The sequence below is a fragment of the Pleurodeles waltl genome, chromosome 3_1 (assembly GCF_031143425.1).
Source record: "Pleurodeles waltl isolate 20211129_DDA chromosome 3_1, aPleWal1.hap1.20221129, whole genome shotgun sequence".
Classification (NCBI taxonomy): Eukaryota; Metazoa; Chordata; class Amphibia; order Caudata; family Salamandridae; genus Pleurodeles; species Pleurodeles waltl.
Window position 1 is genome coordinate 522402426 of NC_090440.1, and position 15147 is coordinate 522417572.

The 15147-nt window shown below is 46.6% G+C and overlaps 1 protein-coding gene across 3 annotated transcripts in view; it reads left to right on the forward strand.

The window, feature by feature from the left end:
* LRRK1 (leucine rich repeat kinase 1) overlaps positions 1-15147 on the forward strand; it is a 654776-nt gene that overhangs the window by 468604 nt on the left and 171025 nt on the right. For all 3 annotated transcript variants that reach the window (XM_069222803.1, XM_069222801.1, XM_069222802.1), the window contains exons 18-19: positions 11711-11831; positions 14474-14633. In XM_069222803.1, coding sequence (XP_069078904.1) covers positions 11711-11831; positions 14474-14633 — 281 coding nt within the window. The remainder of the gene's footprint in view (positions 1-11710; positions 11832-14473; positions 14634-15147) is intronic.

The following is a 15147-nucleotide window of genomic DNA, read 5'->3' on the forward strand; positions in this document are numbered from 1 at the left end:
CAGCATCTCCGTTACCTTCTGTGCTGGTAATCTGGCCAACATTGTATTGGAGTCTAACTCAATACCCAGAAAGGTGAGAAACGATGAGGGACCTTCGGTCTTTTCGAGTGCCCACGGCACTCCCATCTGCTGTGCCATGTCCTGAAATTTTTCCAGAGCCATCCGGCATTCCCCTGCATCCTTCCTTCCTACAAAAAGGACGTCATTCAAGTAATGGGTCACCGCATAATGCCCACTGCTCTTGACAAAAACCCACTGCATGAAGGTGCTAAAGGCTTCGAACAAGGCGCATGAAAATGCGCAACACATGGGCAGGACCCTGTCCACATAGATTGCTCCTCCAAACTGCATCCCCAGCAAATCAAAATCCCTTGGATGTATCGGCAATAGCCTGAAAGCTGATTGTATATCGCATTTAGCCAGTTCTGCCCCATGGCCACATGCCCTGACCAATTTTTATAGCATCATCCACAGATGCATACACCACTCTGGTGTCTTCCGCTGCAATGAAATCGTTAAAAAATGTGCCCTCCGGCCATGAGAGGTGATGTTCCAACCAGAATTCACCCGGGGCCTTCTTCGGCACGACTCCCAATGGGTATATCCTCAAATTCTGACTTGGCCACTCATAAAATGGGCCCGCAATTCTGCCCAATGACAGTTCCTTGTCAAATGTTTTCTTTACCACCTGTGGTAGTTCCTTTGAGACCACAAGTTGTCTGCCCAGCGTCTCACCCGGTGGCCTTGGTAACTGACCCTGAAACCTTCTTGAAAACCTTCTGTTAACTTAAAGCAGCTGCCCTATACATGTGTATACGCAGCCATGTGAAGATAAAGTCTAACCTAACAGGCGTAGGCCCCTTTTGGAGCAGTAGCGCCCTTTGTCCCTCTGCCTTTAGCAGCCCTCCATTGTTCGGAGGGACTGGAGAGTGAAAAGCATTGCGTGACCGGGTGACGGCCCCCGCACTTGGAGCAGTCATGTTTAAATTTGCAAGGATGTCTGGAGCAGAAACCCTTGTTGAAATTCGAGCACGCTCCTGTCGTGTTGGGTGTTGTTCTTTGTCCCACACCCTCCCCCCCTGGGGCGGGACGTGCCTGAAATGGCTTATATACCACTGGTAACCCACTGGCCGTATGTGTCGATGCTGCGGATTGTGATGATCTCATCCACTGCATCCATAATTCTGGGTCTACCTCCCCCCATGGCTTATCTGGGCTAATGCTCACTCGAGCTCTGAACTCCTCGTCCAAACTCAGCCGGGCAAAACCCCCAAAATGCATCTGCACTTTCCTAATGATGTCCATGTATTTAAGTAGTGCTATAGCCCTGTCAGGGTATTTCTCGCAATAAATGCTTGTAAAGATTAAAAACGCTGATGTCCAATTGTCCATATTAATTTGCACCCTCGGCCTACAGGCAAACTCCCACTCCTCTTCCTTAGACCCTTCTTTGGCTTGCATGTCCCTATGTAACAGTTTAAAAACGTCTACGTACTCGTGTCTCCATATTCTGGCCTTTGATTTATCCGCTATGTGTGAGCCAATGGCATAGCCAGACCCATATAGGGTAGCCTTTTCTTTTGTTCTCCCCCTTCCTTCTCTTCTGTGTCTGACTTCTCTCCTGCAGCCTTGTCCCCGCCCTCAGTTGTACCTCTGGCTTGCAGCTCTGTGCCTTTTTCCCCGCCCTGCTTATCTTTACCTGTTAGTGTGTCAAATATCGAACCTTCCCCTACCCCAACGGACTTGTAAATTGGAGTGTCATCCCCTTTTGCACCATCCCCCCCCAAACCGACCACCATTGCCCTTTACCTCTGCCATGTGTAGCCACCGGCCGCAAAACCTTCCGGGCCCTTCGGCCCCGTGCTTGTTCTTGCCTTCTTTCCTGGGGACCACTGCTGTTGTCCCGCTCCTGCAAAATAGAAGCGGAGAGAGGGGTTGCACCGCTCCTGCGTCCTCTTCCCCTCCCCCTTGTGCTGTGTACCTCCGTTTCCCTGATCTCCCCCTCTTCCCATTCCAGATCCTCTCCATAGTTAAGTTCCAGCACATCCTCTTCGCACACATCCATCCGTTTTTTTTTTTTTTTTTTTCACTCCCACTCCTCATCATGTAGTTATTAGACATGTCATCGTGACCCACATGGCGTCCGCCATCTCTGTGTTGTCCTCGATCCTGCGGAGTAGAGAAGGCCGCCGGAGGCCCCTCTAGCGCTTCTGACCAACGTGCCGGGGCCGTATTGCACCCCGTTGGTATTGCCCTCTTTCTGCCAACCTCTTGCGTTGGCATTGACCTTCCGCACGCTGCGTGGCCGTATGCGCCACTGGCTCCCATCGCGCTGCCTAAACCACTTTCCTCCCCGACTTCTTGTCCCCTTCCACTCGGGACCCATACCAATGCGAAGCGCAGCTTGTACCGCCTCTGCGTCGTGGCTGGTTGCCACAGCGCTGGGGCGGAGGTCCTTCCCAACCTTACCTGCCTGTACCCCCCTGCTGCGGGCCACAAAGGGTGTGTTGAGAAGGATACGTGGGCCCTGCATAGCCTGGTGCCTCCCGGGGTCCTGCGCAGGGCCTGGCAAGGGGGGGGGGGCCGATAGTGTGTTGGTTTTGCCTTGTGTAACAGCCTGCTTTTAAAAAAACTGTTTTTTTTTGGGGGGGGGAAGGGGGCCTGTATTGGCCCTTACTCACTTAATTGGGCCTTAAGGCCGGTGGCGAGGGCCCCATACTGTAATGATGTGGGCTCCCCCACCTAGATAAATATAGTAGCCCAGCCTGGGTCTATCGCGTAGTATTATCTATATATATTTATTTCTATTTATTTATTGTTATTATTATTATTATTATTATTATTATTATTTTTTTTTTTTATTTGTACTGGGCCCCCACGCGGTCGGAGCCAGTGTAATCTGGACCGCCGCCACTGTAATGGCATGTTGGGCCTATAAAACAAAAAAGACCTGCTGGCGGGGCCCCCAGGGGCCGCGGTGGCTTAAACCCAGCCCCTGCTCCCGTGGCCGCGGAGCCGCGAGTGCGGCCGGCTGGCCGACAGACACGTGCCTTGTTCCTGTAAGGGGGGGGGAGCGGCCGCGGGCAAAGGAGCGTCTGGCCGCCCACCGTAGATGTGAAGGAGGAGGGGGGGGGCGCGCGGGATGAAAGCGCGCCCCGACCTGCTGCATAAAGGAAAGGGGAGAAAGGAAAGGGGGGATACCCATATACCCCGTCCCCGCCCTGGGCCCCACCCTACCTGAACCGCAACAAAGGTCCCGCAGTGAAGATCCCGAGGGACCGGCCACTACAAACTAAACCACGCGATGGGAGCGCGGAAAGAGGCCGGTCCCTCCACCCCCAACCCCTTTTATTCCCTCCCCTTAAACCCACCCCCACTTACCTTTTCCCCAATCCCTGTCTCCTTCGCCGTCACTTCCTTCCCGAACTGTCCCGCGGGAAGACTAGAGCGTTGCTCTTGCTTCCCGCGGGCCCCTCCATTCTAACAATTGCCACTCTAAGCAATAATATACTAATATGTTGCAAACATCACATAATAAAGAAATACACTCTTTTGAATTTTGATTTTGAAAGTTTATAATATTTGTATACGGGAATCACTGAACCAAGAAACAGCAGACCCTAACTCCTCCTGACCTCCAAAGCCCTGAGGTTCAGGGCTGCTCGTGGCAAACCTGCAGGGGCCAGGAAGCACGCTTTAAAACAATTTGTATTTAAGGTTTATTTTTAAAGCGCTGATGTACTGCAGGCAGGGTATGCAGCTGGCCCTTCCCAGCAACAAACTGTCCCACCCCCCCTCTCCCCCCCCCAGCAGTAAAACCAGCCTCGTCTGTGCCAGCCCACGCAAAACAATGCCAAGTGCCCCAAAGCCCCTATCCGGGACTGAGGCAAATGTGAATGAATTCGCTGAGCTGAATAGGCAGACACACTGACTGGGGGGACTTGTTACTAACGACTGGAGGCCCTTGTGTTGAGGTGGCACCAAGATTAAAGCAGAGATCAAACGTGATTCTGTGTGGGTGTGTAACTCGAAGATGTGAACTTCGAAGTCTGTGTGGGTGAGGCAGAATGCTACATGTTTTACACTCGTAGCCAATGAACATGTCATCTTATTAGCAACATGCATTTCTAATTCTAGCTTTGTGCCATAATGCACCTGCAGTACCAAGACATGGGCTTATGTAGAGTGGGAAGTGTCCAGTCAGAGTGTATACAGTATATCTGTATGAGTTCACTAAACACTTTGGTCTCGGCATTTTTACACCTTTCGAAGAGCTGTAAAGATGACTTCCAGTGAAGAAACGTATGCAGTGGACTCAGCTTTCATCACATTGAGTGGTAAAAGCCCATTCTTAGCTACCAGGGATTATTTGGGAATGCGAGTATGTTGTATCTTATTCCCACGGTCAAGGCAAGCAAATGCAAGTTGGACTAGGCTGAGGCCTACTTATAGTGCAAGTGCTTGGACCTAGATAAAAATGATAGCAGAGAGTGAAGGAGGAGTGTAGGAATGCTGCTCCCTTGGTTATTTCATTTTTTGAGCCATAGTTATTTGTGCAGCAACACAAAAGGATGACGGATGGAGTGTTGAAACTTTTCAAACACTCACCCCCAGTCACAGATCTGGGATTAAACCATCATAGAAATCTTACTGTATTTGTCACCCCAAGGAAGGACTTAGCCTGTCAGTTCCGACTGGACTTTTACCATGAGGAGCAGGGTCAAGACTGATTTGCGTATGACTGGGTCCAAACTCAAATGGGGAGCAAAACAACTGCTGGGTTGGACTCAGATCTGTGACTGGGGGTGAATGCTTGATTAGGTCTGCATTCTGTCCATCATCTGTTCCTTTTGCATTGGTCACCCTAAGCGGGAAATGTATGCCCAGACGTGGGTCCTGTGCTCGCTATGCCACCAGATTCAATCTAGCCTGTCTGATGAGGGGTGATACCACGGAACCGGCCCCAGGATGCTTGTTTCTGGTCCACGGAGGACCTCGCCTAGCAGTTCCGGCTGGACTGTACCCACAGGCCGCGCAGTCAAGGCATCTTTGCACATGGCTGGTTCCAAACTGGAATGGCATGGTGAACAAAAACAAACTGATGGACTGGACCCAGATCTGTGACTGGGGGAGAATATTTGATTTGTCCCACATTCCATCCATCATCTGTATTTTTTGCATAGTTATGAGTGCAGCACGCCCTATGCATGGTTTAGACACTGTTTAGAGTACGTGGTTTTCCGGCCTTGATGTGTTTGTTCTGTTTTGTAATGATAGTTACAATAGTTATTCTGCTGTCTGCTTCATGGTAGGGAAATGTAATGGTGGAAACAGAGAAGAGGTAATGAACTTGTTACTTAACAGTAACCTTCATTACCCTGAACAATAGTCCTCACTGCTTGAGGTGTACCCCACCTCCCAGGAAGCTTTACCTATGCTCAAAGAAAACAGACTACACAGCAGTCTTTCTTTAAAGAATGTCAGATGATGCATAAATATCCCCCTTCCTCCAAAAACAGCATGCTAGTAATAAGGTATGTGGTAGGTGCCTAAGCTAGGAGGGAGGGAATAGGACTGAAACCAGGAGGACTGTTGCCAGTGTGATGAAGGTTACTGGTAAATAGCGAGTTTGTTACCCCTTCACCCATCTTCCTCATCTCAGTCATCACTGTTTGAGTTTATACCAAAGCATTCATATAAATGGGCACCAACTAACATAATACTGCTCATTAAATATATTATATGAGAAAAATAGCAGTTACGTCATTGCTAATTTTAGGCTATCAAATCCAAAATTCTCAGATACAGAATCTCCCAAAGTAAGTCTGAAGTGATTATCAAAAGCATGAGAAGACCATGTAGCTACTTTACAAATTTCTTGTAATGCACCCTTGAATGTTTTATGGAGCACATTACCCCACAGATTTACAGGCCTGAGCAATCGCCTGCGTGACCCACCTACTTAGATTTGAGATAGAAATCTTCTTCCCTTTGTTACCAGAACCATAGGTTATGACTAAGGAGCTTGAAATGTGAAACACCTTAGTTCTATTCAAATACACCAATAAAGCTCTTTTGGCATCCAATGGTGAATCTGAAGCTTCCCCAGAGGCATCCTGGAAGACTGGTAGAATGATCTTCTCATTCAAAAGAAATGTAGAGTTTATTTTAATTTAGAATTTATTTTACAAGTACACTTAGGGTCTTGACAGAGAGTTATCATATCTGGAAAGACTCTGAAGTAAGGCTAATATATTGTTAATGCCCCGAGACAATCCCGCCTCCCCCAACTCCCCTGGCTGATGTTATTGCAAGAAGTAATGCTGTCTTAGCTGAAAACCAAGGAATTGCAGCCAAATGCAAAGGTTCAACAAGCTTTTCATGCAGACCTTTAAGGACTATTGTTAAATCCCAAGTTGGAACTTAGATGGAATTTGGATGTCTTTTTAACTAGAAGCACTTAAGAAGCCTAGATACCAAAGGAAATCCCCTTCAAAGTGCCCTGGTGGCTGCACATGAGTAGGGTAGCTGGATAAAGACTTTTGAGAAATCTGTCACTCAAAAAAATCTGGAATCTGGAAGGGTCAAGAGTCTGAATCAAAACGTTTTGTACACCACTTGGCAAAATTACCCCAGTCTTTTTGATAAGAGGAGAGTGTAGAGGTTTCCTAGAAGCCTGGATGTCTATGGCTACTTCTGCCTAGTTTCTCAATGTTTGAAGATTTAATCTTTCAAACTCCATGCCATGAGATGGAGGTGTGCTAGATGGGAATGAGTGAAACACGGGAACTGAAGGGGAGAAAGATCCAAGGGAAGATGGAGTGCTTTGCTTGTTGCCAATTTAAGAACAAGGGAAACCACGAGCTTCGCAGCCAAATGGTGCCACTGGTATGACTGCCAACCCCTCAGTCTTCTGCAGCACCCCTAGGGAAAGGGGAATGGGGGGAAAGGCAAACAGAAATCCCTTGGGTCAAGAGATGGTCATCACATCTTCGGCCCAGGCCTGAGGACACCATTGAGGACACCATGTTTCCATACAGAAGCTGGGACTTAGAGCACTCAGAGGGGATGTGAAAAGGTCTAACCAGGGATTGCCCAACCTAACAGTTTTCTGGTTAAACACAGACAGGGATAAATGGAACAACATTGAAGAAAGCATGCTGAGACTTAAGCTGTCTACTTTAACGTGCCCTCTGCCCAGGGTGAACATAGTTGGATGCTTAAGAAATCCTTTTCTGCCAAACTGGAAATTTCATGAGCTACTATGGCCTGCAACTTATTCTTCACTCCCTCTTGGCAATTCAAGTAACTCTCTTTTACCTGACAGTCTGTTCGGACTAATACTTTTTCCCATCTGGCTGGTGTTAAATTGCAGCAGAGCTTTCTTGATCACCGAAAGTTCCCTCTAGTTGGAAGAGTGTGCTTTCTCTAACCAAAACCAAGCCCCTTTCTCCTCCAGGGCTTGCAGAGTTGCTCCCTGTCATATCCCCATAAGATGGCATCCATTGTCAGAACTATTGGAATTGAATGTTGGAGAGGGCCACCTCTCCCTTAGTTGGAACGAAATCATCATTGGAGAACCTATATTTGCAGAAACACTGGGACGAAAGTCCCAAACTCTTGACTCTGCAAAGCGCAGTGTGATTCACAAGAGGTCTCAAATGTTTCCAGGTCCAATGAACCACCATTGTTGTTACTGCCGTGAGACCTTGGACTCTCAACCAGTCGCTGGCAGAATCTCAACCTGAACCTAATAGAAAGAAAATGCATACAAAGTTTTCACTTGCTGATATTTGACCCCAGTCTGGTTGAAGGCACTGTTTAGGGGTTTGGACTTGTGCTGGAAGGGGTGCCAAATCAGGGGCATGCTGCTGAAAGGCATGTCCACAAGTGATGCCTTATTGGGCTGAATTAATAACCCTAATGAAAGAGAAGACTTGAGTAGCTCTACCTCTAGACACAACGGTCATAGCCTTAGACCACTCTGGGGAGAACAGAATATACATATTAGATACTCCATCTGAATACTAGTATCCTGTTTTCTGTTGGTGGGGAGGCTAATCTGGCCTATTATTGGAAGTAGGAGTCCTCGCTGTCCTTGGACCAGTGGTGGTCGAAAATATGGCACATATATGCTATGGAAAAGGTATTGAATGTGCTGAAGGACAAAATTATTTGCTTCAAGAAAATTAGAAAATCCTTCAGAACTTATGTCAGTAGCTGACTGAAAGGGTGTAGGGCAGCCGGCATGTACCGATCTGGTGAGAAAGAGGTGCCTTCATAGATTTTTGGGCTCTTCTGAGGGAGTAGACTCTGAGAAGGATGGGGCCAGGGTAATTAGCTGCTAAAGGTCTGTTGAGCAAAACATTCCCTATGGTTCCTGTACAAATTATATGGTAGATGAAATACAAATCCACCAATCCCATAAGTGTTGAACAAAATATTTGATCTTCTTGCTTGCACACTTGATTTCCACCTACCTTCTTAGAAAACTAAGGCCCTCATTACAACATTGGTGGTCCAGCACCGCCACGCTGGCCAGATTATGAACACATCAGTGATCTGGCTGCAAAGCAGCCAGTTCACCGCCTGTACCACCAGGGCAGTCGAACCGCCGGGGCGAAGGTGGATCACCTTTGCCCGGCGGTCCACCATAGACCACCAATTGTATTAGGAACCTCCTTTCCGACAGGGATTCCCCAGTGGAAATACCACCAGGAAATCCCTGGCAGAAAGGATACTGGCAACAGGAATCTACATTCCTGTCACCAGTATGCGACTCCCCTCAGCCCCCCCCACACAGCCACAGTCCCCCCTCAGCACCTATTGACCCTGCACCCCTTCCAAACATGCACGCACCACACACACACACACATGCATTCACGCACTCATACAGAAACACACATACACTCTCACACACCGCCACCACCCCCGCATCCATTCACACAATCACGCACACAAACCCCACCCCCCTCCAATCACACAAACTCACACCCCATGTGTGCACATATACCACTCATCACCCCCCTTCCCCTATCAGACAGCCACTTACCATTACACTGTGGATGTCTGGGAGGGGACAGGATCCTTAGGGCCTGTTCTGCCGGCACTGCCCCTTCACCACAACACCGCTACACCTATTACCAACTTGTAATAGGTGTGGCGGTGTTGTGATGACATGGTGGTGCAGGCGGAGCAGCCGCCACTGCACCGCCGACCGCCAGTATGGTTGCTGGCTGCTCTCCGCACAAATTCTGGCCCTGGCTATCTAGTGGCTGGCGGGACTTCGGCATCTAGGTTTGAGACCGCCGAAGTCATAATGAGGGCCTATGTGTTCATTTGAGGAATTAGTTTACCCCTTTATTGAATTTATGCCGTCTGCTTGTATTGATGTTGGAGCCAAAATTTAAAAAAAATAGAGATATTGTTGGGAAAAAAACCTAGTCGAAGTTAATAGAAATACAAAGACACTTTTGAAAATTTGATGTAGAGCAGTGGTTCTCAACTGGATTGGCTCACAGTGAGGCATAGGTGACCTGTAAAGGTTGGAGCATATTTATTACTCCAAATGAGACTGTGAGAACTGGGCATAACACTAGTGATATTGCGTGATTTATACAGGGACTTTTGGCCAATCGTCTTCACCCGCTGCTCTGTTAGGTGCCATTCACGTTTTGCTTCTGACGTAACAGTGGGCCCGCCCACTTCATCCATTGACTGTTTTGCCCTGTGAAAACAGTATTTTGCCTGATCACCTGTACAAAGCTGCCTGAAGATGAAGGCAATTCAGTGCCAGGGCAGGTGTATCCGGCTTTTGGATCACATATATATATATATAGTATAAGTTTGTAAAAAACGATGGCACGATTGCCAAGGCCAGGCCTATTAATGATTTAAATTATAGTGTTCTAACAGCTATGGATTCAAACTAGAGCTCAATATGATCTTCTGCAAACTCAGTGGGAACAAAATAATATTTTACGTACATCTGCTACCCTAATTCCGCAGTGCAAATAACATGTTACTAGTACGCAAATACACCTCAAAGGCTGAACTGACTTAAAATGTAAGAAAGACACACGATGATTAGCACTGTCCCCAGTTTTAAAGTTCCCCTTGCCATTCATTTCACATCTTCTAATAATATGTTATTTTAGCTTCTATATTGTAAGACAGTGAAATATGGAGTAACACAAAGATAGCAGCAGCTGTAGATGCGGCGGCAGCCTTTTTATTTTTCTGTGTTTTGTTTTACTGTTGCTGTGGCTGGTAATTAAAGGGTGTGTTTCTCCATAAGCACTACTATTCACCAAGTATGTGAAAGTGGAGAAAAGTTCCAGCGTGTGCATTTAAACTGTCCATATTCTTACAAAAATGTATGAATCGTATTCCTCTGTGATGTGAACATATGTCGAAGTGTTTGAATGTGCACTTTTCTGTGTGAGATATTTGCACAACCCGCGGAAATGTTTGGAAGAGGGAGCCCCCACCCCATAAACCGTACATTGTCGCGGTCTGTCAGTGGACATTACCGGAGGGTAACTTCAAGACGCTTGCTCGTTGGTTCTCAGCCATACTCATAGCGTCCTGCGGTATTATCGAGACGATGTTAAACCCTTTATTAAACGTCCAAATAAGTAAGCAAATAAAGCAAGAAAAAATAAATGTCCTCCTGTCAGAAGCAGGAACTTCCAACCAGTTTTACATCATATTTTTGGGTTCCACTCTTTGGAAATCTCATCCTGGAACCTTAAGAGCCCGGGGGTCCCAGTCACCCTCAGAAAATCCTAAAAATACTCCCCTTTAGAAATACCCTTTGGCTTAGTCTCGGGATCTGATGCGTCCCACAGGGCTCTGCCTTTTGTACCAGACCTGGAACTAAGGGTGCTGGGGGATTGCAGCCTTGTCTCTTCGAAACCTACACACACTGAAGAAGGTATGTGCATGCATGGGCGGTGCAGGGGGGCTCACAAACCCTTCAGAGGGGGCCCTTTTCTACCCCAGGCCAAAGAATATCTGTGAGACTCGGGGGCCCCTCTAAACATTCCGAAACGGGAGGGCATCATTTTGGGTTGCACTACTGGGTGAAGCACACCGAAAAATACATAATCTTAGAATTGATTAAATACGCAGCAACATAAAATGGTGGGACAATGCACGTACATTGATTCATATATTTGAAAGAGTCATTGAAAATATACAACAGCAACATCAGATGTTGTCTACTTGGAATCCCTTAATAAATCGGTTGTAAATGGCTCTGCATACACCACCTTGATAATAAACATGAAAAAGGGACACAAAAAAGATACCATCCCCAACTATTTATATACCAGTGATAAACTATGGTTACACCTGGCCAATACATGCTCATCCACAAATGGTGGTGTTTTACCAGGGTTTTCGCCGCACCCTTGGGTTAGGCTTATCAGTCTCCAAAGTAACTGGTAAATTCAAGCACAACTCATACTTGCCCAATGAGGGAGACATTTCTGAGAAATATATCCCAAAATAAAGCAGTGAGTGGACTGCACCACTTTCAAGCTCGAAAACCAGAAGCGTTTAAGGAAAGTTTGAGGGATTAAGGGATGAAGTTCGTAAAGCTGTGGTTTGTGAAATAATTCCCTTTCAAAATGTAACAAATAGAGTGGGGATATCTCAAGTGTCTAATCCGCGTGTGCTGAAATCTCTCCATCCGCTTCCTTCGCAGTGAGTTGTCCTGCAAGAGCCTCGAGGGCCTGGAGAGCCTCCGCCAGATTATTTTCCACATGGCCTGCAGCGTGAAGGATGTTGGCAGCACCATCAGCTCACAGAAGCTGGTTGGGAGATTGGTAAGTAATCCCCTTGAGTCTGGATCAAGAGGCATATCTGCGATCCGGGGCAGTGTCTCTTCATAATTGGTATTCCTATGATTCGTATGCAAAGCACTTTATTGTTCGGACCCGCCAATGTACGGCACATAGCATGCTACAGTACAAATAAGCATACATTGTGCATCCATTGAAAGTCATCATATCCATCATGTGAGAAAGGCTTACTTATACAGATCACACTGCAGATCTAATCTTGGAGCTGAAAACTGGATGGGGGTTAACTGACCTGGGAATATGGTATGACCGGTACCCTCTCTGTCCAGGATCGCAAATTAGGTGGGGGGGATTATTGAGTATTTTCAGAACTGGTATTCGTCGGATTCATGAAGATGGATGTAGGAAGGGGATTGAATGAGGTGGTCTAGGGTGCGAATATGTGTGTGTGATGGAGGTGTTCATCAGTGGTGGGAAGAGTTGTAAAAAACGTATTTTGATGGTGGGTGAAAATGCTCAATTTACAGGAAATGGAAAAAGTTTTCTAAAGTATGGAGAACTGGCAAGAGAAGGAGTTGCCAAATACAGGGTACAAGTAGGAGTTGCTCTAGTAGGTGATCAAGAAGGCTGGGTAAGATGGAACCACATAGTGGGAAAACTTGTCAGTGAAGGTGGTCCGTTTGTGGCAACAGGATATGGAAGCAAAATGCATATTGTATGAATAGCATATTAGGAAGGTGCAGAAGTGCATCGAGAAGTCTGGGTTGGAGTATGCTGGATTGACTGTTTTAGGTCAGGCAGAATGATGTCTAGAAACGTTTGGTAGAGGCAAACAAGCGAAATGACAGTGGCATGATGGAAGGTTTCATCATTTTGGAGAGATTGGAATCGGGACACGTTTTCAGTGGTGTGAGGAAAAATATTTTACAATGACTGTGTTGGTATTGTTAGTCTTTAGGCACACCACCGCCCAGCCCTGGAGAGATCTGATACAGTTTTTCATGTTTTGAATATGGAATCAGGAGATGTAAATTCTAATCGCAGCTTCTGTGCTAGATCATGCTCTGAGATGCTGGGGAGATCGGTTCCATCTGTGGATCATATTTATTATGTTCCAACACTGGAGCAGTTAGAAACCAGCTAAGCACTGTTTTTAGGCCATGCCTATAAAAAGGAAATTTACTGTGTTTGTTTGCAGCTCTTTCTCCATTCAAGAAACATTTTGCATATCCCATGCTACATTTCTGACCTCTGCCGAGAGACGCCCAACCAATGTAAAAGGTGCACGATTGTGAGTGACAGGTCTGCGGCTGTGCACTTTCTGAAACTGTACGCAGCCCAGGCTCCTTGACCTGCCTGAGGACTCGCAGTACTGAATAATGTGCGGGAGCTTTGAACAAAGAAACTGAGTAACTTTTCCTTTTGGCATTAATGCAGAAGGAGGTTTGAGGAAAAGTACAACAAAATATTGTGTCTGTAGTTTGTTGGAAAATATTTCAGTAGAAACATAAATCACTTTTGTGTAATGTACACAGTCACTGTCTTTAAAGATTAAAAAGACCAAACACATCTGATATCTTTGACATTGTTACAAAATATTGCACCTTTCCACGTTCAGTTCATGTTAGCAAGCCAACTGCATATCGTAGGAGCGGAAAGAAAATGATGCCACTCCGGCCCATCAGGATCACAAAGTTAAGTCTACGGTTATGGATGCAAATGTAGGATATGCGTGGTCTGAGGGGAGGTGACCCATCGGGTGGAATCATGGGGAGGGATGAAGTGGTATGTGTTTCTAGGAACTAAACAACAGTCAGGAAAAACGGAATTAGTGCCTCATTTATTTATAGATTGGTGAAGCAGCAGCTCCACGGTAAGCCAGTGGTGCTTCCTCCCCTCCCTATCAAGCTCATGCCCCCCCCCCCCCCTTTATTTAGAGTAAGGAGAAGCCCTTTGTTTACACATGTGGAGCCTATGCTGCCTCAGCCAGTGTAGACCGCCACCGAGAGGCTGGCAGGTCAGAAAGATGGGTCTCCCACCTTGTTGAGGGTCGGGTGAAAGTCAGTTATTTTCCCTGTTCTTGTCTGTGATTCAAGCATGGCAGACAAGGGCACAGAAAATGCCCACAAACAGGGCAAAACCACTTTGCATGTCAGGGACATTTTTTTCCACTGCAGAAACAAACTTCCACTTTGGGTGTCATTTTCTAAAGAAAGTTTGCCTAATGAGTGTCTTTAATAAGGTGCCTTCTCAGCAAACTCTCAGTTCCGTGAGACGAGCTGTGGCAACGTTTTCTGCCAGATCGGGAGGGGTCAATAAATAGAGCAGGCTGCCCTCCAGATACTGGAGGAGGCAGTAGCCTCTACCACCCTGGTTGACAAGCGGACCTCCCACCCGGGTCTAGAAAGACTCTTCGTGTTTTAAAAGCGACAGACTAAGAGCACCATGGCGTGCATTGTAAATTACATATTAGAAATCTGTAGGCCTGCTTACAATGCAAGGCACCAAATGTTATTTTGATGAATCGCCCTTGCTTTTTGCAAAATACATCAACTGCCACCAGAACTTGTGCATGTGTTTTAATTAAAGGTGATGTACCATAACTTCCGGTGACCAATTAGCTTCCCGTTCTGTGATTTTCTTTCTTTACTCTTTTGAATGTGCAGGTACCCAAAAGTTACCTCAACCTCCAGGAATCCATCCTGGCTGAACAACAGCGGAGAAGTCAGACTGATGATGTCCAATACCTCACCGACCTACAGATTGAGCAAATAATAGAGAAGAGCCCTGGAAATGATATTCGGGACTATGAGGACCTCCAGGCAGGTGTGTCACCTTCTGACCTTTAAATCTGTTTGTAGAAACCACCACAGTTGTAAGAGAAACTGTTTTGTAACATTGAATGGAGGCTTAGGAGTGATGTTTAAGTGTGAGTATGTGTGTGTTGCATGCATATGTGTGTTCGTCAGGTCAGGTTGCACTGTAAGGTGTTTAGGGTCACTTGTGCAAGTATGGGAGGAGGGGAATGAGGAAAGTGAGTGTGAGCTTCCTCGACCTGCCTAAGTGGATCAAGGGCTCTATTAATCTTTCTGTCCTGGTGGTGGTGGAGGCTGTCATAGTCAGCCTGTCCTGGAGATGCTGCAGTGTCTTTTGTTATGCTTTTCCGGGTCGAAGTAGGACTTCTTTGGTTGTGCCACAACAACCAAAATAAAGACATTAGTAAGGAGCCTGGAGATGTGTGCCAGGCCATAGTACCAGTGGTAAATAGGTATTAGCAGATTCATGGAAGTGTTAAAAAGGGCAATTATGACAGCTTCCTGGCATTCTGAGACTCTGTTGT